General features: G+C 39.1%; 1 protein-coding gene across 2 annotated transcripts in view; it reads right to left on the reverse strand.

Moving 5' to 3' along the window:
* The window catches only part of GUCY1A2 (guanylate cyclase 1 soluble subunit alpha 2), a 334,359-nt gene that overhangs the window by 278,713 nt on the left and 32,653 nt on the right, over nt 1-22,993 (reverse strand). For both annotated transcript variants that reach the window (XM_055306204.1, XM_055306205.1), the window contains exon 3: nt 16,885-17,006. In XM_055306204.1, coding sequence (XP_055162179.1) covers nt 16,885-17,006 — 122 coding nt within the window. The remainder of the gene's footprint in view (nt 1-16,884; nt 17,007-22,993) is intronic.

The raw sequence follows: 22,993 nt of genomic DNA on the forward strand, positions 1-22,993 counted from the left end.
AAGCTGCCCAGCCCAATGTCCTGTCCCCTCCCCAAGGCAGCGTGCATCCAAAGATGGTTAGTGTTGAAAGTGAGTTGGAATACAAAGATAAGGCCTCCTTGCCTCCTGGAGGGTGATTCTGAAAAGATGAGTGGAGACCTCTGCTGTGACTGCATTTGTGCCCCATCACCCACTCTATTTTCTTCACATCCTCACAAGGAAGTGATCTGGTGAGACTCAGAAGGTGCAAACAGGCGTTCCCTAACTTTCGGAAAGAAGGATGACTGGAGGGTGGAGCCGTGAGCCACAATGCATTATGCTCAGGACTCAAAATCTAATGAAGTTTGTTTGGTTGGGTCACTGATCCTAAGGGATCCTGAGAACAAATCTTCAGCAGAGTCTGTTTCCTGGGAAACCAGAGCTATGACAACATCATAAACATTCGCCCCTGCTATAGCATAATCTTGCCACATCGTTCTCATTGCAACAGCTGCTTAATGTTCTTGGAAGCAGATTTATCATATTTTAATTGACCATTTCCTCATAGTTAGACTGTGGATTGTTGCCAATATCTTGCCATTATGAAGAGCATTCAATAAACACCATCAAGCCATTATTTAATGTTTCTTCTTCTTGTTTTGAATTATTTCTTTAAAAAAAATCTCAAGTGTGGGCCATAACTAAGAATACCTGAAGGCTCCAGTCTTTGATAGGTATCCAATATTAAAATCTATAAAGTCTTACTAAGTCTAATAGTAAGGAATTAGGGCAGACTATTTTCTATATTATAGTATCTTGACCCAAGACTCAGAATAGGATGCCTCAGAAGCCCAAAGAAAAAGAGAACAGAATGGTCTACAATTAACTTATGGAGCGTTCTACTATACTTGGCTGAGGAAATCAGAACCTACACAATGTGCCCAGTGGGCAATAAATATTTGTTGAATAGATGTATGGGTGAATAAATGAATATTTAGATTTCTTTAAATTTTAACTGAAATCTAAAGGGGGCTCATCAATATAGAAATGTGGATAATGCAGAAAACATGGACTGCATACTGATAAACCTTTGGCTTTAAGTTCTTAAACTGTTCCCATTACAAAGCAAAAGTGACGGTAGTACTAACAGTGATAGCCTGTGTAGGTACATGTCAGATCCTCTTTTATGTAAAAAACCAAAGAGGAAATTTTAAGGAGGAATAAAATAAAGTAAGATCTAATAAAAGCATACAGTCAACTAAAAAAATCCAGAAAGCCACATTTATTACTATCACAATAGGTCACATACCACAAATTCATGGGAATGAGTGCCAGAGACTGGAAGATTCTAGTGAAAATCTAAATCATTTAAATTTGAGGGAAATGAACGAAGATGTTAAGTGGACCATGGGACATCTACTGAGATACACTGGGACATCCTGCAAACATAGCGTAAGAATCATGTCCTCTTTTAGTCTCTTAAAATGTCCCAGCAAGACTCATTTCTCAAATCAGGTTGGTCTCATCAGTGCCTTGTGAGCATGCCCTGATCATCCAACCCATGTGCCATCACTTGTACCCTCCCCTGGTGTCACCAATGGAGAGCAGAGGAGGGCAAAGAAGAGAACACGCCACTTCTCAGGGTGGAAAAACCATGCGACACAGGAGGTGCAGAAGGAAGAAAAGAGCACCAAAGGCTTCGTTTCTTCTTACAGATATCTTAATAAGCTATTTTACCCAAAGGAGATATAAAACAAAAACATCTAAGTTCAGAGCTCTTTTTCCCATAAATGTTTATCACTTTCCCATCACTCCTTAACTCCTAAAGAAAACAAAAGGTTATATGAGAAATCTTTCTTACTATTTGAAAGCAAACAAAAATACATTATCCAAAGGTCAACCAAATCCAGTACTTCACAGGAAGAAGATACTACAGAGCTGTAAGATCTCGAATCCATAATCAACGAAAGATTCACATTCTTTTCAAAGCACTTCTTCAGTGTGCTGTTGAAAAAGTCAGGATTGAAAGGGGAAAAAAAAAACACCAACACTGGTTTTTCTCTCTTCGGCCCATTCCCAGGACTTGCCAGAATACTGCTATTTCCTTTCTAGCTTCCAGAAGGATGTCAACGGTCAACACAGTTTGTTTTTTCTATCCCACTGACAATGAAGTGGTTGGCCTGGTGCCGTAAAAGGCAAACAGATTTTTTTAAGCTTTGTGACCATGGTAACCTCGTTCTAAGTGCAAATCTCACAATGTGGGAGATCTTCTCTTAAAACAAACAGTGAGCTGATAAACTTAAGTTCTGCTGTCTACAGAACCTACACTATAGTAAAGCTTGCTAACATCCCTGTTTCCCTTACCAGAATTATCCAAATACTTGGATAAATAAGACAAGAAGGAAGCCAAGAGCAGGGAAGCTCCTCCGTGGTAAGCAGTAAAAGAGTTACTCTATCTCCCAGATTCCTCTTGTTTGCCCAGCACACTCAAGTGGAAGCAGGGACACTGGTTTGTGAGTACCACTGTTACCTGGATTTCTGCCTCCCAAGTTTTAATTAAAACCTGGTCCCCTAAGGATCAAGATTGTGAGGGACACAACCACATGAAAATGTATGTGTGAGTGTTGGGTGGGAGGGGATAGTTAAGAAGACCACAGAAGACACAAAATGACATGTATCTGCCTCCTATGTTTGCTTAGGATCCTAAACCAGTTTCAGACTTGAGTATAATTCACTATACTTTATGTGAGTATATTTCTAAACAACAATTAAGGTTTTAAAGAATTAAATAGATATGTATTTAAAATGGTTATGGTTTTCAAAAAGTATTCCATGTGTCCAACAAGAAAAAAAATGAGTATCTAGCATGTGCTGGATACTCTGACCTGCTATGAATTTAAGCAAATGGGCCATGGTAATTGAAACCATAGCTAGTTATCATCACAGGATTTTCCATCACCTTCTAAATAGTTCACTTTAAACTCCTATTCACTCAACTTAAAACACTCAACAGCTACTTAGTGTGATGTTCTGCTTCAGGTGAAAATACTGTTTAACTGTCCATACCCTACATGGAGAGGCAGAAGGTACTGCTGCTAAATATAGAAAACACTTGTATAGCACACTGCAATAGTATCTAATGACTGATGACAGACTGTGAAAAATAATTTACCCTGGGTATTTAAAATGTCAGGGAAGCAATCCAAAAAATCACAGTCTACAGAAGAGATTATGTCAATGATTGATGAGGCTTTTGAATTCAGTGAAAGTATTTCGGAAGTCCAGAAATGTCATAAGAGTAAAAGGATTACAAGAAGAAAGGAGTATGTCCTAGTGTAGGTGTCATTTACTAGAGCATCAGGAAACTATAACAAGCAATACAAGTAGTCAACAGTTTTATCATTTTCATTGTTTGGAAATGTATGCTCTCATTCTTGAATTTTTTCTATGTTGGAAAACAGTAAAATGATCTGGAATACAGAGAAATGAATCACCCATTCTGGTATCAATTTTCTGCAATATTAGATAAAGAGAATGGGGTTATGTTCAGATAACTATTCTAATTTCATCTTCAAGGTCCTTATCACTACGTAGGGTTAATAAGACCACAAAACTTGAGAAAATACACTCCATAGATGGGCTCCAATCTGGACACTGATTATACATATAAAATGTGATGCTTTCATGGCTGATACTAGAAAAGCCAGAACACAGTGAAGTATGAAAGTAGACCACAAGCTCTTAACTCATTGATGTGTTTTAGCTTAGGTTTGGATTTTTTTAAATTGGGACTACAACCAAGTAGAAATAGAAAGTCCCTTTGGACTATCCATCCTAAATATTATTTTATTCAGTAGCTTTGGTTAATATTCTATTTTGATATGATTTCAAACTTAGAGGAAAGCTGAAAGAATAGTCCCCAAAACTCTCATATTTTTACAAAGATTCACCGATTTGTTCACAATTTACCCCATCTGTTTCTATTCTCATTCTCTCTCCCCCTCAACAGACACACACACACACACACACACACACACACACAATTCGAGAGTAAATGGCACACATCTTGCCCCTCTTCCCCCCCAAATATTTCAGTATGTATTTCCTAAGAACAAGGAAGCACCTGTATATAAGTACAATTTTTTTTAAGATTTTATTTATTTGAGAGAGAGAGAACACGAGCAGAGGGAGGGGCAGAGAATGAGGCAGCCTCCCTGCTGAGCAGGGAGCCTGATGTGGAGTTCCATCCCAGGACCACGAGATCATGGCCTGAGCCCAAGGCAGACACTTAACCGACAGAGCCACCCAGGTGCCCTTGAAGTTACTGTTTTTGTTACTTGTGTGGGTTTTGTAGCCTGTCTCTGCACTTTGTTTTCCTCCCTGCTGATCACCAGCATCCAGAACAGTACCTAAATATTTGCATTGATGGAACAAATACTTGCAAACTCTCTGATCAGACCAATATTCTCTACAATATTATATATACACATCATTGGATTAGTAAACTTTTCCTGTAGTTAAACAACAAAAAGGTTTAGCACAGCTAAAATCCCCATGACTGTGTAGAACCTTAAGCAAGTTTTATAGATTTGCAACAAGTTAGAGTCTCCTGATTAATTAATTGACCATCTAAAACAATAAGCTTAAATATGACATGAAAGCAGAAAATAATGACAAATTAAGAGAAGCCAATTTTTAAATGCTTGGAAGGTTTGCATTGTTCCTTTTTATTAATTGTAGGACCGAGAATCAGAACAATAAAGAAAGGGTATGAAAACAAATAGATAAATGAAGAACAGTGTGAAGTACCAGATTTGCACATAGAAGGGAAACGTGTCAGATGTTGCAGGAAGTACACAGAATGAGAAGCAACAGAATGAAAAGTCAGAAATTGATGGCAATCAGGGGTATTTTCACTCAAAATGTTTCTGGCCTCCAGTCATTCCATTCAGTAACTCCTAAAAATCAGGATCATTTGTCACTGCTCTGCTTGTTCTGGGGCTGAAATCCCTCCTAGTCCCTCCTTTGTAAAGATCCTAAAATGACTCTGTTCTAGGAAAGCTTGCAGACAAGAGTGAACTTCTCTTTCCCATGGCAGCTGCAAACTCACCCTCCTGCCCACTTTATCTCCCCCTAGGCCAACTCTATCCTCTGGTGATAGGATTTCTAGTTCTAGTATAACAGGAGAGAAAAAGGTTACTAAAGCTGGCATTTTACTAAATCTACATGTGACCAACAGTTTCTGACATTAGATGAACAACCTACCACACATCTTCACAAAGCTAATGTAGGATGAAGAGAGGGAGAATTGACCCTTCACTCGTATGTCCACTGAGGCAGAGACAGGAGAACAAACATGGTATCATAATTGTATAATATACAAATGGGGCAGTGGAAACGATCAGTCCTCAGCATCAAAAAGATCTGGCAAAGGGATAAAGAAAGGGGAAAATGAAAGCAAGCTTGACTAGATAGAGCAGAGAGCATCTAGCAGGAGGCATTAAAACTTTATCTGAAAAATAAATGGCAGAGAATGGAAGCAGGGCTCCAGCTTCTCTTTAGAATTCTGAAGCAGAACTGAAAGTCCCGAAAGGGAAGTAGAATAAGTCAAAAGAACTGAGTGGCGTACTAGGCAGCAAACTCTCTCAGAAATAAGACAGAAAGAGAAACCCAGATTCTAGAACACTCAGCCAGCAAAGATGTAACTCGGTACCAAATTCCCTACGAATTCAACAAAATGCCCTAGGTACACTTGCCCAAGAGCAGGGTTAGCCTTGGAATTAAAGTATCAAGGAACCCAGCACACCAGAACTCTCTGAGGAGCTTACTTTGAAACATATTCTGGTCCCTATCCTAGACCTGATGAACCAGAGTATCTGGTATTTACAGAGTATATAGTGTCTGCACGCTGGTTACTTTGTTGTGTTTTTGGTTTTGGTTTTTGTTGTTTTTTAGTTAATGTTTCCAGATGATTCTACTGTACCATCACTAGAGCAATCCACTGTTTTAGACTCTGGAGTAGAAATTATCACTTCTGGAAGTAGGACTCAAATCAATAGATGCAAAATACATCTCCCTAGCAAAGGCAAAAGCATAAATTCGTAAATGTTAAATAAAAGTAGATTCCTTCAGAGTTGGCTTTTCTTCTTTTTTTCCTCATCTAGCTCTAGACAATGTTCAATCCTGGCCAATGTGTAGGAGTCAGGAATTACCTCAGCACCCTTGCTTATGAATATCACATCTGCCTTTTCTTCAGCTGACTGCTATCAATACTCTGTTGGTTTCTTTTTGTACCTGTCACTAACACTTTCCCTTCTTTCAAGTAACACTCTACCCATGCACCATCCATGATTCATCGCTTCTGTGGGGGACTCACCACAATGGCTCTTCTGATTCCCATTTTTTATGTGGGAAGTGATGCCCAATCTTTTGTAGTCCCCAACCATTTCTCTCCCAACCAGATCTGGATAGTAACACTGGTGGGCAACAGGGTACAAGCTGCCTACAAAGGCTATAATAAAATTCATCTATATCACAGGGAGCTAGTATTTCCAGCTCTATATCTTCTCTCTCCACACAGGGAAATTACCATTTCTTATTTCAAAGTTAAGACTGGAGCTGGTCAAAATACAAGACAAAAAAAAAAATAGTATAGGCCAGAAATTGGAATTTGGGGCTCAATCATGCTACATCTGAAATGGATCTCATCTCACTCAACCTATCATTAGAGGTAATAGAAATAGGCAAAGAGGACTCTAAACTCACCTATAAAAAATTATTCACGATCCACAATCCTCCTTAGATCCCCACATGGAAAATAAATCCTATGGGAATCTTTAACTGGACAGGCTCATGAAAAATCAAAAGAGACTAATATTTTTGCTTTTTAAAAATAGACTAACAGTGAGATAATAATTTTTACCATACATAAAAAGCCTAAATTTGAGTAACATTTTTATTGTGACTCATAATACTCTACTCACAAAATTAAATTAAATAGCTCCAAGAAATGCTGTCAAAAACACTTAAAACTGACTATAGATCTAAACTCGAGGCAATAAGAATGACCACTCATCTAGCACAGAACCTATGATGTTTGAATTTAACTCTAATCTTAATTTTCATTAATTTTCAGGACGATTAAATAGTATGTTATTAAAATGGATGGTTGAGTCAAAGAGTTCTGTATCAAAGAGCAATGAAAACAGAACATAAAATACTAAAAAAAAAAAAAGAAAAGTAGACCTACATGTAGAAATGACTAATCTGATGAATAAGAGGCACCTGGGTGGCTCAGCTGATTAAGTACCTACTTTGGTTCATGTCATGATCTCAGGGTCCTGGGCTTGAGCCCCACATGGGGCTCCCTGCTCAGTGAGGAGTCTGCTTCTCCCTCTCCCTTTGCTCCTCCCCCTACTTGTGTTCGTGTTCCCTCTCTCTCTCTCTCTCTCTCTCTCTGATAAATAAATAAATAAATAAATAAATTAATAAATAAATAAATAAATTATTTTTTGGAAGATTTTCAAATAAAATCTGATGAATAAAAGTCATCAAATCAAAAGCAAAAAAGTGAAAGCAGAAGAGGTAGTGTTCATTTGAGTGAAAAGGCTCAGAACACAGTATTTAGATTTAAAAAGGAACTATGGCCAAATCACTACAAAATGGGTCCAAGGATGGCAACCCAAATGGGCTCTGAGTCTGACATAGGAAATGCTATGCACTCACATTCCTCTTTCTCACACAGTATGGGAAGAATAAGCTTCTTCCTAACTCAGAGGGAAAACAAAAAGAGCCATTGATTCTTTCTAACAGAGGCAGTAGAGAGGTCAGTCAACAAGGCCACAGAATCTCCTGTGGGAGCCTCACAATCTTGTCTCCGTCCCTACACGCTAACGGGGTGACCCTCTGCGAGCAGCCTGACCTTCTATGCTTCCATTTCTTCTGCTCTAAGTCAGACCTAACTTGTTCCCATATTAGGAATGTTGCAGATACAAAATGGAAGTGATACAATCTCCTGAGAAGAGTAGTGGGAGATTGTTTAAGAGGCTTGAGAAACTTGCTTATGAGAACAACCTAAGAAATAGGAGATTTAATTAGGTGAATGACTCACTGGCCACAGATAGCTTTGAAAGGAATTCAAACTACAACCCTCTGCGGGGCTGGGGACACATAAGATATTAAGACTGCTTGTGAGTATCTTCAATTTTGAACACCTTCAACAAATAGGATTTTACATGATGTCACTTAATTTACACCAAATTCCTAAAAGATTTCTAACTAACTCTGCTCCAGGAACTTATTTTTAACAAATAAAAGAAAAAGATTCTACTTATTGGTACCATGGACAATTTCTGCCATGATTAAGAATTTTTCAAGCAGTGTGTCTATTCAGTCATAAGATCTTGAAAAGGAATGACAAAACAGAAAAACAAAATTCTTAACTCTCCTTTGTATATGTTGAGAAGACAGCAAGTGTTGTTTATTAAAATTTCAAGGGAAAAAAATAAAATAAAATAAAATTTCAAGGGAAAAGTCACAGCAATTAGAAGGATGAAAATCTTAAAAAAAAAACCTGAAAATACTAATTTCTGGATAGGATAAACAACAAATGGTACAGCCACTTTGGAAGATACCTTAGTAGTTAGTGGTTTCTTACAAAACTAACAAAAGTGTAGCAATCACACTCCTAACTAATTAGAAAACTTAAGTCTACATAAAAACCTGCAGTTGAATGTTTACAGCAGGTTTATTTGTAATTACCAAAAACAGAAGCAACAAGTTGTCCTTCAATAGATGAATGGATAAGTCAACTGTGACATATATGTATGATGATACACTCAGAGGTAAAAAAAGGAATCAGCTCTCAAGCCACTGAAGTAATGTATTAATCCTAAATGCCTACTGCTAAGTAAAAAAAAAAAAAAAGCCAATTTAAAAAGTTTCAGTATTGTGTGATTCCATTTATAGGACATTCTAAAAAAGACAAAACTACAAAGAGGCAAATGGATCAGTATTTGCCAGGGGTTTAGTGCAAAGAGGAGGGCAGGGCTGAATGGGTAAAGCATAGGGAATTATTTTTAGGACATCTCAAGTATTCCATATGATACTGTAATGGTAGATAGGTGATACCATGCATTGATCAATACTCATAGAATTTTCCAGCACAAAAGTAAACTTTAATGTATGCAAACTATATATTACATATATAATATGTATATTTATATATGTATTTAGGATATCAAAGAATTACATGATAGAATTAAGAATGTGATAAAATAATATAACTGTATCATAAATATATGAAAAACACCTCACTGGAAGTGGTAGAGGAGAAAGATGTGGACCTAAGTAACACCAGAAATGAGCGGAGTCTCTAAAACTCCGTATGTAACTTCATACTCCAAAAATGTACATTAACACTATACTCTGGTTGATAAAATTTCCCCCATGGGCATACATATTAACAATTCTGAAACAATTATACCTGCACACTACAAGCCAACAATTAGCTAGACAGATGGGATGGCTAACAAGAGCCAAGTTTCTCAATGGTGTAGTAGGAGGTTATAGACAAGGAAAGGGGAAAGAGTTAGAATGCTCCATGATTGGATCACTATGGACTCACATTTAGCATAATATTGATGTAGCAGAACACATAGAGAAATATTTACAGACAGGCATATACACAAAAGTTCTATGTATTTTCCTGCTCTGTCAGCTGAGAGGGCTAGGAAACAAGAATACCCCAATAGCAATAGTATTTCTAATGTCCAGATTTTGGTTTCTTTTTTTTTTTCTTCAGATTTTGGTTTCTAACACTATCCTCCAATAAAAGGAACCATGACTCCTCGGATAAACAGCTGACTCTAGGACTGGAGTAGAAAATACACAAGATGAGCTTAGAGCATCTCATAGCACTAGAAAGTGAGGAAATGTTCAAAACACACACACACAATTATGGGCATGTGTCAAAGTACACATCAGATAACTCCCAAGACTTGACCAGGACTCCTCAAAACTGTCAAGGTCATCAACAACAAGCAAACTCTGAGAAACTGTCACAGAAAAGAGATGTCTAAGGAAATATGACAACTAAGTATAATATGGTATCTTGAGTGGGATCCTGGAACAGAAAACAGGGAAAGACCAAAGGTATCTGAGTAAAGCATGGAATTTAGTCAGTGATAATGTATGAATACTGGTTCTTGAATTGGGACCAAAGTAAGATATCAACAATAGAAGAAAGGAGTATGGAATATATGAGAATTCTGTATACTACCTTCACAACTTTTCTATAAATCTAAAACTATACTGAAATTAAGTTTGTTTAAAAATTTAAGGACAAAAGGAAAACAAAAGCCTACCTACTGAAAAATTCAGAAAAGACAATAGTTTGAGGAATTTAGGATGTGAGAATATGCCCTCCCATACAAAGTGCCAGGCAAAGTTAGTAGTGGCTAGGAGACAATGCAATAGAGATGAACAGAGATGACAAAAAAAGGGGGGGAAAAGGAATAAAAATGTCAGTCATGATTTTCCAGTAAGGAAAAGAAGCTAAGTGTGGAGAAATCCAAATGGGATAAGGCCAATTATAAGATTCAGAAGAAAATGCTCCTAAAATAAAAAAGATTATGTATGGGAGGAGAGAAAGCACTTCACATCTCTGTTCAACATACTTGGATCTTTTAAAACTGATCTACATGAGTGAAGTTTCCATTTCTATTAAAGCATTTATTTTACACATATTGGAGCTAGTGTCCCCCACCCTCCACCTCCCCCCACCCCCCGAGCGGTCTCATTCTTTCTCAGACCTACCTGCCATATCTAATCACTTTGAGCAACGTATGCAAGCAGAAAAGGGAAAACAAAAGTTCTTTCCAACTAAAATAGACCCACTCCTCAAGACCTTGGCTAGGAATTATGTTGTTAATTCATGTTATTAAATGAGATACTATAACAACTTTCCTAATGAGATACTGTGACTGAGTTCCTAAACTTTAAAAGGCAACATCCATTAAAGAAAAAATCAGTGGCATGAGAATACAACCATCTAGAGGCTTTGTGCCCCACCCACGAGGTCTAACATATTAAGCCACTTAAGTACCAAGATTAGTTTGAAATCTTGTAGCCAACAGAATTGGCATATTGTTTATAACAGTTTAACTGTGAAACCTTGTTTGTGTAGTGAGGACAAACACATCACCCTTCATTTGCACTGCCAACACAAGAAAGGAAAGTACCATTTCTAAACTGTAAAAGATCCAAATTATGAAGAAACCGTGCTCTCCTCAGTACCAATGAGAAACGTTTGGGATACTACTTGTCACATACAAGCAGATATTCCAAGAACACTTTCGAATAGTAATAAACGAAGTAAAATATGCACAGTTCACAGACCCAGAAAGACTTGTGCAATTAGCAATAGAAATGTGATGGCAAGTCAGTCTCAGTCCAATGACTCTGGAAGGCATCATAAAGCCCTGGAAAGGACAAGAGAGGGGTTTGGAATCAGACTGATCTGGGTTGAAATCCTGCTTCTGTGGATGAGAAATCCATCGCTGACAAAGAAACCTAACAAGTTAACATTTCAAACTATCCATTTCCTCACCCACAAAAGTGAGCAATCTAGACCTCAGAGGCTGATGCAAACTTTATTATGTGAATATTCAATACTAAGAGCAAACGCTTGTGTAGCATTTGTTATTAGGCTACCTTCAGTATTTTATATAAATTCAATTATTTTGTTTTCCTAACAACTGCAGGAGGTATGTAGTTCTATTAGCACCATCTTACAAAATGAGAAATGCAAAGTATGGGAAAGATCAAGTAACTGGTTCCAGTCCATACAGTCATGGAGTAGCTGAGCTGCACATTCAACCCAAGTAGCCTGGATCATTTTAGCTCCGAACCACTAGTATATTATAATACCATTATTAAATCAATTAATTAAATTAAAATAAATTAAATCAACTAAAGAGAAAAATTATCAGTTACCAGTTTACAGTAACAAGAATTATATTAGTAGAATTTATTTATCTGTTGCTATTGATCTTAATTCATCAATGAAAATGGTAAGTGGTTATTGCACCAACTAGTTCTCCAATATTCTAAATATGTTAAACATAGAATTGTTTAGTGAATTGGAGTATGTGCAAGAGTTATCCCAAGAAAACCCCCAAGGTAATCTTAACCCTAAGTAAAGCTAACTAGAAGTCTGCTAAATGCACATTCCAAATCATGATATAAGCCAAAAAGCATATGCAATTTAACATACAAACAACAAATTATTGCTTATTTTTTAAAAAAAGCTCTATATCTGCTAATGATTCTGGAATGGGTGGCACTTTATATAGAGAGCTCTACATTCAGATTATTTTAGACAAAAAATAAAAAAGGAAGGAAGAAGCTGTGAGGTCTAAGTCCCAAAGGCCGGCTGGCTCCCCCACCCTCCTCATTAGCACTTTCCCAACAAATACCTCCCATGACATCACTCTGATTCTGACTTGAGATGTGCCATGGTTTTTTTGGAGACAGTAAAGCCCCATTCTCACAGCAACCTTTAAAAGAGAGAAAACTTGAATAAAAATTCTTTCGCCATTCATGTCCTTGCAATTACTTGGAGAGAAAATGCACTTAGCAAAGGCAGCATGCAACTAAACTTTGTGAATACTTGTAAATAATCAGTACTTCCTGAAACAGCAACCCCAAATTTGCTCTCCATCACCAATAAGTGAGTTACACAGAGCATTCATTCCTGATTTCCATCCTACTGTGCAAGGACCCCTTCCCTACACCATCTCCTCCATCTTACAGCACCAGATGCTCTACAACCACCACACCCAAAACCCCTCAACAGAAGTAAAACTGGCCAGAAATGAAACAACCCAACCAGAGTACAGGACCAAACTTAAGGCCACCACATTAACATCTCTTTTTTTCTATCTCCAAGGCTCAAAGGGGGGCTGTGGAGTTGGCACTGCTCCAAGGTGATCAAAGCCCTGGCACCCTGTCTATTTGGGGAGACACACCACTGAGCCCTTCTGAAGAGAGGAGGTCACGAGCACACGGAAGCAGTTGGGCTGTCTGTCCATCTGTTGTCAAGCATATCCTGAATGTCCCAGACTCTGCTTAGGTTGACAAGAAAAAGCCAAAAGAAAACAAACCACTTTAAATAGCCAAAACCCTCATTTATTTTGCATTGCAATCTGTAAGGAAGCTGTGCAATGTATTGTCCTCCCTTAGCTCTTCCTCCTCCCTCTGTCCCCCAACATCACCTAAGGCCAAGCCACAGGACCAGATGGTAACACTTTAGCAACAAACACGGAAATACGATATTGACCCTTTAATGCTTTCTCACAGATACTCCTTTGTACCATTCAAACATTACAACATCCGAGAAAATACTGAATGTTGCACCTAAGAACATAAATGCATTTTACTATTTAATTGAATCTAAAAATGGGCTTTGCAGATTACAACTGGAAAAGCCATAATTTTTCAGACAACTAAAATTAGATCATTTTGGTGAATAGAAAACATATCCCAAGTAAAGCAGTAAATTTAACACAGAAAGCCTCCAGCAGGGAGGGCAGAGTTCATGACTATCTCTCTATAGCCTTTTCCAGAGTTTAAAAGCTTCTTTGGAGAACTGTCCTGAATTAACCACAGGGACTGCCAGAGCACCAGAAGGAGGTGAATAGATGACTCTGAGCAGTCTGTCCTTAATATCCCTAATTTGTAAATGATTTAACAAAAAATAGCAACAACCAGTTTCTAAGCCAACAAAAGAGAAATAAATGGCAAAATGTTGATCTGGAAACAATTCTGTCCCATTACTAGTAGGGGTATGAACCACTCTATAATGCAAATGTGTTTCCAGGGAGTCCTAAGGAGGAAGCGACAACATATGTAGGACAAAAAGTCAAACTGGTTTTCCACAGCAAGATTTCTCCCACTCTTCAGGTCCATCTTTTCACTGCAGGTCAACCATTCAACTCAAACTTCAACCTAAAAAGCCAGCACATGATCAAACCCTTGAGAGGAGTACACATTAAGCTGATGGGTATGGTCATTTTGAAAGAAGAAAAGTTGGCTTCCCTAGTCCTATTTTCTGACCTAAAGACTTTAAAGTTTCCTTGAAAAGATGAAACATAAGTAGCCTAGAGATGAGTGAACATATTTCTCAACTCTACCACAACCTCCTTGTTGATTAAGAAGACAATAGAAATATGTATTCCCTACCCCAATCCACACATATTCTAACCATGCTCCCCAAAGGCAATGAATATAAATCATATTGTGGGAAAATTACCTTCTGGAAGGATTCCAGGCATCAAAATTTCTCTGAGCCTGGTTGAGACTCTCTATGCCCAGGCCAAACTCCCTCACTCAAAAGATGGCTTCCTTTCTCATGTCATGTTTTTCTGTTCGTGAAGTTGATTGATTCTTGCATGCTCATAAATGATTGCACAGGAGAATTTAAATGTCATTTTAAAAAAGAAAATCTAAGCAAGCCGAGACCAATCATAGTTCAGTGACTTGTTGAAAACAAAGCTTTCATTGACTCTGATCAGTAAAGCTGTTACTTTTATCTTTGGCCAGTCTATATTGCAGAGTCATGGAAAGACATTACTCAAAAGAGAACAGCTACCTCTTAGGTATATAATCACCTGTCAGATCCATGCCAGTCGCTGATCAACAGATGGCAGGAATTTCATTTTATTCTTCAAAAATTAAAGTTTTATGAGATTATCCTTTTTACATTTTAAGAACAATTCATTATTACTAAATAAAGTCTAATTTCTCTTGTTCATTAAAACCACTTTCCCTAGTATCCTGCCATTCTCTTGCCTAGAGAAACTTAATATTCATGAAATCCAAACACTGTTGTAGAGTCACCTTCTAAATCATAAGCACCTCACTTAAAAGCACTCTTCCCCTAACACCACCAGGTAGCATCCTGCCTACAGCAGATCTCACTCACTATTTGATCTGCAACTCCCAGCATCTTGACAGGCAACGAAGCTGTACTAGGCCCACAGTTTCCCCTGGTGGTTACTGTGTCCAGCTGTCGGATCTACAGTTTGTGGGACTGTAGGGCACACCCAAGTACAGATCAGTTCAGAAGCCTTTAGCGCTCCTCATAGATTTATCATGAACATTTTCTACTCCCTCTCATTGGCAAGGTGGGGAGGAGGTGAGGAGATGTGAGGGGCAGTGAAATATTTAAAAACTGAGTAAGTAAAGAATCACTTTTCAAAATAGTAAACATATGTCTGCCAAGATTCTCATATATCCCTTTAGTGAGGCATCATCTCTCACCTCAACCCTGGAAAATCACATCTCAAGAGAAATGTTACAGATGAAGTTGAGTTTCTTCTTTTTTTCTTTTTTTTTTTCTTTTTTCTTTTTTTTTTTTTTTTTGTCATTGAGCTAAATTTATTCCATTTAAATGCCCATATCATTTATTGGAGGTTAGGCCTTCTTATTTGCGGGGAGTTAAAATGTCCCTTATTTTATAAAATGGTGGCATGAAAACATTATCACTTTAACAAATTATCCTTACTTGCCAAAGTTAACAACCTTATTTTGGTCTTTAAAAAAAAAAAACTGATGCACAATTCTTGAAAATAAAAAATCAGAAAGCTATAAAGAGCTCCTGGGTAATGCCCAGTCTCAACCTCCATTTATTCTCATCCCTGCTCTTCTATAATAATTAAGTTTACTAGAGTAAAAGGACATCCCTGCAGGTGCACTAAGATTGAGGTAAGTCCTTGGGCTTCCTTTTCACTGTCCATCACTCTCTTGCCTGTCTTATTGACAAATTGCCCTTCACAAAAGATCCATGTTCTTAATACAGAATTTTGTGTTTACCTAGGATGAGAACATTACCAATGGGTAGATGTCATCAAGGCTCAAGTGTAAAAGGGGTCAGATAGATTTAGAAAAATCTGGTAGACTCGTGGTTTGAGGTCCTGGAATCTGTAGGAGGGACTCAGACGTCTCCAGAGAAAGCATTTACTCTAAGGGTAAAGAAAGTCAGGCAAACAAGTTTGCCCCAGTCTTCATCATCTAATCCTGAGGGAGAGGGGATTCTGAGTTCTATGTGGAGTCAATCACTAAGATTTGTTGTCCCTACCAACCTCACAAATCCCCTTCTGAGTAATAAGGAAAAGGGAGGATTCCAAATAAATTGAAAGAACTTTTTGTGTTTTTTGTTGTTATTGTTTGTTTGTTTTTACTAAAAACCCATGTTAGACATGAGGGCAAAATATATCCCTGTGATGATATCTACTTTGAATATAAGTCAATATAGCTCTCACACACCAAGACATCGGATAGTAAGATAGCACAGCTCACTCATGGTACCTTAAAGCAACATGATTCAATGGCTTAAAACATCACTCCTTAGCTGTATTGGGAGCATCCAGAAACATTCCCCTTGTCATAAATACTAAGATCTTCAAGATGGATGGACACAGACACACACACACACACACAAAGACCTCAGTAGATGAGTTCCCTCACCGCCTCTGAGTTGTTGAGTCTACTGTGAGTATATGTGAGCCACTCTCCTGCTCCAACCAGGGCCTCTCACAAATAATAGAGGGATAATATTATTAGAAACAATAAGAGTATGGGCTCAGAGAGGAAGATCCCTAACTTCAGTTGAGGTCAAGAGCCAGAAAAATATGGATCACAGGAGGCTAATACCAACACATGAATTCCAGGATTCCCTGGAATGTGAGCATTCTCATTATTATGTGTTTCAACCTCCAAGTAAATGGCATGCATGTAATTTGCACTTAAACATCTCAAAGAGTGTCAAAATTAAATCACTCTTCATTTGCCTTGGCTTCTAAACCTCCGATCACTAGTACTTCCCCTTTCCTCTCATTCTCTCATATAAATATGTAGTTAATATACCGAGTATATTAGCAGTGCACTGAAGAATTCCTGGGATGTCTTCCATTTCCTCTTTGTTGGAATGGTCTGCATAGAAGCATCTGTTAGAGATATTGTGGAAATTCCTTTCTGCATCCCTGTAACTAAGAAGAAAACAAAATTAGCATATGGAGAAAATTTTTAAAGCATCTGCAAATGCACTTGTATGCATACACACACAAGCACACGTGGTCTGTGCCCCTGGCATAATCGCATTTTTATATAACTGAAGCCCTTAGACACCATTTTTGGCATAAGCCGCCACTAACATCAGCATTGGGCGTGTGGCTGGGAACTGGAGGCTGTCATTGATAAAGAAACTGAATGTGACAAACATAAATGAAGAGAACCAAAATATCCATCAGTTTGCACTCCCAAGTGTTTCCTTGTTGATGTGCTTCAAAGCCACAGGTAATCTGTTCCTATAAGGAAGATACCCAGCAAACACCCTAATTCACAGTACTTATTTGGTACACTAGCACTGTGTTAAAGGTAGACACGTCTTAACCTCCCTCACAGTTGAGAAGATAAGCAATGTGGGTGCATGGATAACAAATTAGCTAAGGAGGTATTTAGAGTCTGACAGAACTTGAATCATGGTCTTACCATTGTCTATCTATGAGACTTGGGGCAAGTGACCTCATCTCTATGGACCTAACTAGCCTCCCTCATAAAATGGAGATCCTCCCCCCGCCCCTCACCCCACCACCCCCAGAATTTCTGCAAGGACAGAATGAGAAAATGCCTGTGTCATCAGATGTGGCCTGGAACCTCTCCAGTTGCCCCTGGATTAAAGCTAAGGCACCAAGGTTGAAGACGATACAGGCATTCCCCAAGAGTAGCTGTTTTCATCAGAACTTAAAGTACTAGAGTCACTGCTAGCTGACAGAAGCAAAGGAATAAAAAGAATTTGAAAGGCAATCCTCAGAAGAGTAAATAACCGGTCTAGGAAGATAGTGCTGTTGTCATTACTCCCTGGGTATTGCATTCCACCATGAATGTCTGCTGAGGTAGTGTAATTCCTGAGTGGAGAGAGAAGGTTTCAGAAAGAGTTATCAATAGGGAAAAGAAAGAAGAGAATTGGGAGCAGCCTACGATGCCTCCACTGGGCAAAAAATAGGAGTTTCCCAGGGGTGAGGGAGATGGTAGGAAAGAGAGACATGTCTCCACTGTCTCCTCTGCCTGCCTTCCCCGTCTAGAGGCTGCCAGCAGGAGACAGACCCCACAAGCAAGACTGGAGTGCAATCTGTGGGGCCAAGAGTGCAAGCATCTGAAACAGTCAAGGCAGAACTCATACAGGCACCTCACTGAGGGCACCACAGAGAAGGCAGGACCCTTACAACCATCGGTGAATCAAAAAAGGTTTCTGCCATTTTCCATTTTACTCCTGCCTCATAACAATACACAGAAAGGGGTGGCCTGGACCATCAGAGTGAAAAAACGCAGGATACCCCCTCTACACTGCGTTCCCAGTGCCTCAGACCAAGGCCTGACACAGGCAGAGAGAGGTAGGAGTGGGAGAGTGGATATGGGATTGAAGATGTGAACCTGTCTGGGAGTGGACTTCAGACTCCCTGTAAGTTCCCAGAAATCAGGGCAATCTGCCCAAGCTAGCATCAAAGAGGACCCATTCTCGCATGTTTGAAATGACTGGAGAGAAAAACTGATGGGGCCTCGTGTTTGCACACCTCAAGGAGATCAGATTCCAATAAGCCAGGGTGGCAAATACTGCAGTTCCCAGAAGGTAGGAAACTCAATAAAAGGTGGAATGGGGAAGGCAGTTATTAAAAACAAATACAGGGTTATTTGTAAAATTTAGCTCCCTCATTTTAACTGGAAATATAAAGACAAAATAGTTTTTCTCATAACCTCAATTTCTTTTTCTGTAAAATGAGCTTTATACAATGATCTTAGGAAATAGATGGTCAGAATTACAAAAAAAAAAAAAAAGAGATGTAGAGTGCCCAGTACATTTCTCAAAAAAGTGATCAGTAGATAATACCTTTTATCTAACATTGTGTTTATTTATTCTTTCAGATAGTCTATGTAAATACAGGAAAAAGAAGCTAGATCACTTTTTAAATAAAATAACATATAGTCGCAAAAATCTGACCATGACAGCATAAATCATACCATTAAAGTTTGCTTCCCAGAATAATTAGGGTTCACCCACTTCTCATGTTCTATGGAAATTACTGTAGCTTAATCCCTATTCAATTGTCCAAAGAAAAAAGAACAGAAGGTTGGCTGTACAAAACAAACACAGAGCCCATGGTGATAAATGGAATAACAGAATTTAATTTTAGATGACTATAGGAAATGTTGTCCCAAACTAATAGGAGGTTGGCAGCAGTCCCACCTATTAGCATCATGATGCTTATTCTGGCCAAAAAAAAAAAAAAAAAAAAGAACAAAATGAGTGGCATGATTCTGAATATATATTTATTCGTACTTCAGTTTTTAAAATATATAATGATGGACCATGACATCCCAGGAAGCAAGATTATCACGTTTTCCAATCACAGATTTAAAGACATCTCTGCTTTGACTACACTGTGCTGGTAATCCACCCTCGGGAGCTACAGACCAGTAGGAGTCACATAGTGTAAACACGAGTGAGGGTGGCTGGGGGAGATGCTCTCGAGGCAGAAATTTAAATGAAGGGAAAAAAAATCCAAACTCTCTGTAACAAGTAGCTGCAGCTAGAACACAAATGGAGCATGTTTAGCTTCTGATGGTAAACAAAGGATTGCAAACTTCTACAGACTCCAAGAGGACAGGGCAAGGATGCAGGAGAGTCAGACACTGACATATAGTGGCAATAATAGTGATTCAATGAACATATTGATTACTTTGTGTACCAGGCACTGTACTAACTTTATGTGATGACCTGACGTTATCATCGACATTTAACTTCACCCAAACCAACCCTGTAATCACTACCATTTTTAAAATGAGAAAATGGAGGTTCGTGGAAGTTAAGTCATCTGCCCTAAATCATTCAAAGGCAGAATCTGACTTGAGATCTAGTAAATCTGCTGTGTGGTATGTCTACTCCAAGGCACATTTTCTCAGTCCTCGGCTCTAAAGCACAAGACAAAGATGCACAGAGAGGAGGAAGGACACAGTATAATGATAAAAACAACATCAGAGGAAAAAGTCCTCATGAACCAGACTTTCCTTCATCCCGGTGCCTCTCAATTCCAAAGGTGAACCTGGTTTGCCTCCTACTTACCTCATTTGTCTCCCACTGTTCTTTCCAGCCCACACTGTCCAAGAAGTGAGCCCACCCCCTAGAAGCGTGAGTTATAGAGACACAAACACAAAGATGTATACTCAGTGGCCCCTTTCCATATTTTACAACAAGGGAAGAAGACTATGCTGCATGAACAGAACACTGTGAGGGTGAGTGAGCTCATGGAGAGTTTACATAAAAAATCTTAAAAATATAAGAAACTTAACCCCAAGCCAATTGGACACACGGCAGCAGAACATTAAGCATAAATGAGACATTAAGTTAATAAATCAGTAAATTTATGCTCTACAGGAAAGGCTCTTGCCACTAGAACTATGATGGACCTGAGAGAGTTGTCAAACCCTCCTTTTATACCCACTTTCAAGCCTAATCTACCCTTTTATCCACTCTACCCATACATCTGTGTATATACCTCCAGGATGCAATTCTTCAATTTATTCACACTCTTCCCCACCCACCAAAAGAACATGTGAGTCCCTCTTATGAACCAAGCAATTACAAAAGCATAGGATGATAGAGGTAAATAATTTAGATAAATCAACAACATAAGCCATGATAAGCACTATGGAAAGGAATAACAAAGAAGAATGAATACAAAATGGGTTGGAGATGGAAGTAGGGGATGGAGGGCTTCTCTAGATTGGGTAGCCAGGGTATGCTTTTCTCAAGATAATGACATTTAGACAGAGACCTGAACGTATAAAAAAAATAGTAATCCATGCACACATCTGGGGATAGACCATTCCAAGAAAATGGAATGGCCCATGCCAAAGCCCTGAAGCCAAGCGGGACTTGGGAAACCCACAGATGCCTAGTGGGGCCAGCGGAGATCAAAAAAGGGAAGTGGAAGAGGATGCAATCAGAGAAGTGAACAGAGGCCAGGTCACAGGAAAAGTTTAGGCTTTGGTCATGATATGGTTTCAAGTAGGGATGTCACATCATAATATCTGGCCCTGCAGTGTCAGCAGCATTATTTGAGAACTCATTAGAAACACCACCCTCAGGGCTCAGGATACATGGGGTCAGAGGCCCTGGGGGTGGAGTCCAGCAATCTAGGTTTTAACAAGCCCGCAGGTGATCCTGATGCACATTAACATCTGAGCCCAGCAGCCTTATGTGAGAAAGTGGCATGGTCTAATTCGTTTCATCACTTTGTGGTGGTGGATATACAATGCTGAGAGACAGGAGTAAAAGGAGATCGGGGTGGATCTGGAAGCCATAGTGACAGTAGAGACAACTTGAATGGTCTCTATGAATAAACCAGTGAACGAGAGAACAGACAAGTTGAGGAACAGAACAAATGTTTAAAGACAAAGTTCCTGGGGCACAGAGAGACTGTCTCACTCCCTGATGGAGGCTCCATGGGTTACTCCCTCCAGTCCTCCATCTGTGTGATCCTTTGAACAGCTGCTCCCTGCACTCAAGTCTACATCTTGGAGACTAAAAAAAAAGCCTCAGTTTCTACAAATGACTGGTGCAAGCATGCATCAAGGAGCAGCAGACAATTCTAAGGCTCTCGTAAATAAAGCAGGTCCAAGGGCACTTTTAAAGGAGAAGAGAGGGAGGCTGGGAGGCCAGTGGTTAGACTCAGACTTAAGAAAATAAGAGCAGGGGCACCCCCGGTGGCGCAGCGGTTTAGCACCGCCTGCAGCCCGGGGTCTGATCCCGGAGACCCAGGATTGAGTCCCGCGTCGGGCTCCCTGCATGGAGCCCACTTCTCCCTCTGCCTGTGTCTCTGCCTCTCAGTCTCTCTCTCTCTCTGAATAAACAAATTAAAAAAAAAAAAGAAAGAAAGAAAAGAAGAGCAGGAGGGTTAGCACCCTTCTGGACATGGATGGAGCTAGAGAGTCTCATGCTAAGGGAAATAGGGCAGTCAGAGAAAAACAAAACCATATGATTTCACTCAGATATAGAATTGAAGACAGAAAACAAGTGAGCCCAGGGGAAAGAGGGAGAGACAAAGCAAGAAACAGACTCTGAACTACAGAGAGCACACTATTGGTCACCAGAGGGGAGGTGGGGGGGGGGATGGGGGTGAAGGAACGCACCGGATGGGATGAGCACCGGGTGACTTCGGGAAGTGCTGAGTCACTATATTGCACACCTGAAACTAATATAACACTGCTAACTGAATTTAAATATTTTTATTTAAATAAATAAAAATAAAAATTCTAAATATATATTTATAAGAAATAAATTTTAAGTAACTTATTTTAACTGAAAAAATTTTAATTAAAAACGGCTAAAAAATAAAAAATAAATTAAAAATAAAATAAAAAATAAAATAAAAAGGGCTAGCTTATACTCCTTGTTATCCATCCTGATTCGTCCTCTCAACCTAAGGCACCTAAGACTTGATAAACTCTAGGCAAAGCCCTATTTCAGAGATGTGGAAAACCACCTCTTTCCCATCCTCCCTCTGCCCCCCAGAAATACGTAAACTAATACTCAGCACTTCTTACCAATTGCTAGAAATCCCTTTCACTGGAAGAAACACCGTCCTTTTCAGTGAGAGATAAAAAGCCTTAAACTATCTTCCTAAGAGGAACAGCACACAGGTGTGAATACATTAATTCAAGTGTTAGTCATAAAAGATGCTCTCCTGTTTCAGTAGCAAGGAGAAACAGCGAGAGGGTGGTGGACAGGGACACCAGGACTGATGGGAGAGGCAAAGTCAGAAAAGCAGACGTCACAATTCTGGCAGCCCACTGGTCCTCCTCATGAGCATGCAGGTGAATAAGGGCAGTGAGCACAGGTACTTGAAGTCCTCAGAAGGTAGCCCACACCCAGGTGAAAATGTGTTCACGGGGCTCTTTGGAACCAGCCAGACACTGA

Source organism: Nyctereutes procyonoides, unplaced genomic scaffold (genome assembly GCF_905146905.1).
Source record: "Nyctereutes procyonoides isolate TBG_1078 unplaced genomic scaffold, NYPRO_anot_genome, whole genome shotgun sequence".
Lineage (NCBI taxonomy): Eukaryota > Metazoa > Chordata > Mammalia > Carnivora > Canidae > Nyctereutes > Nyctereutes procyonoides.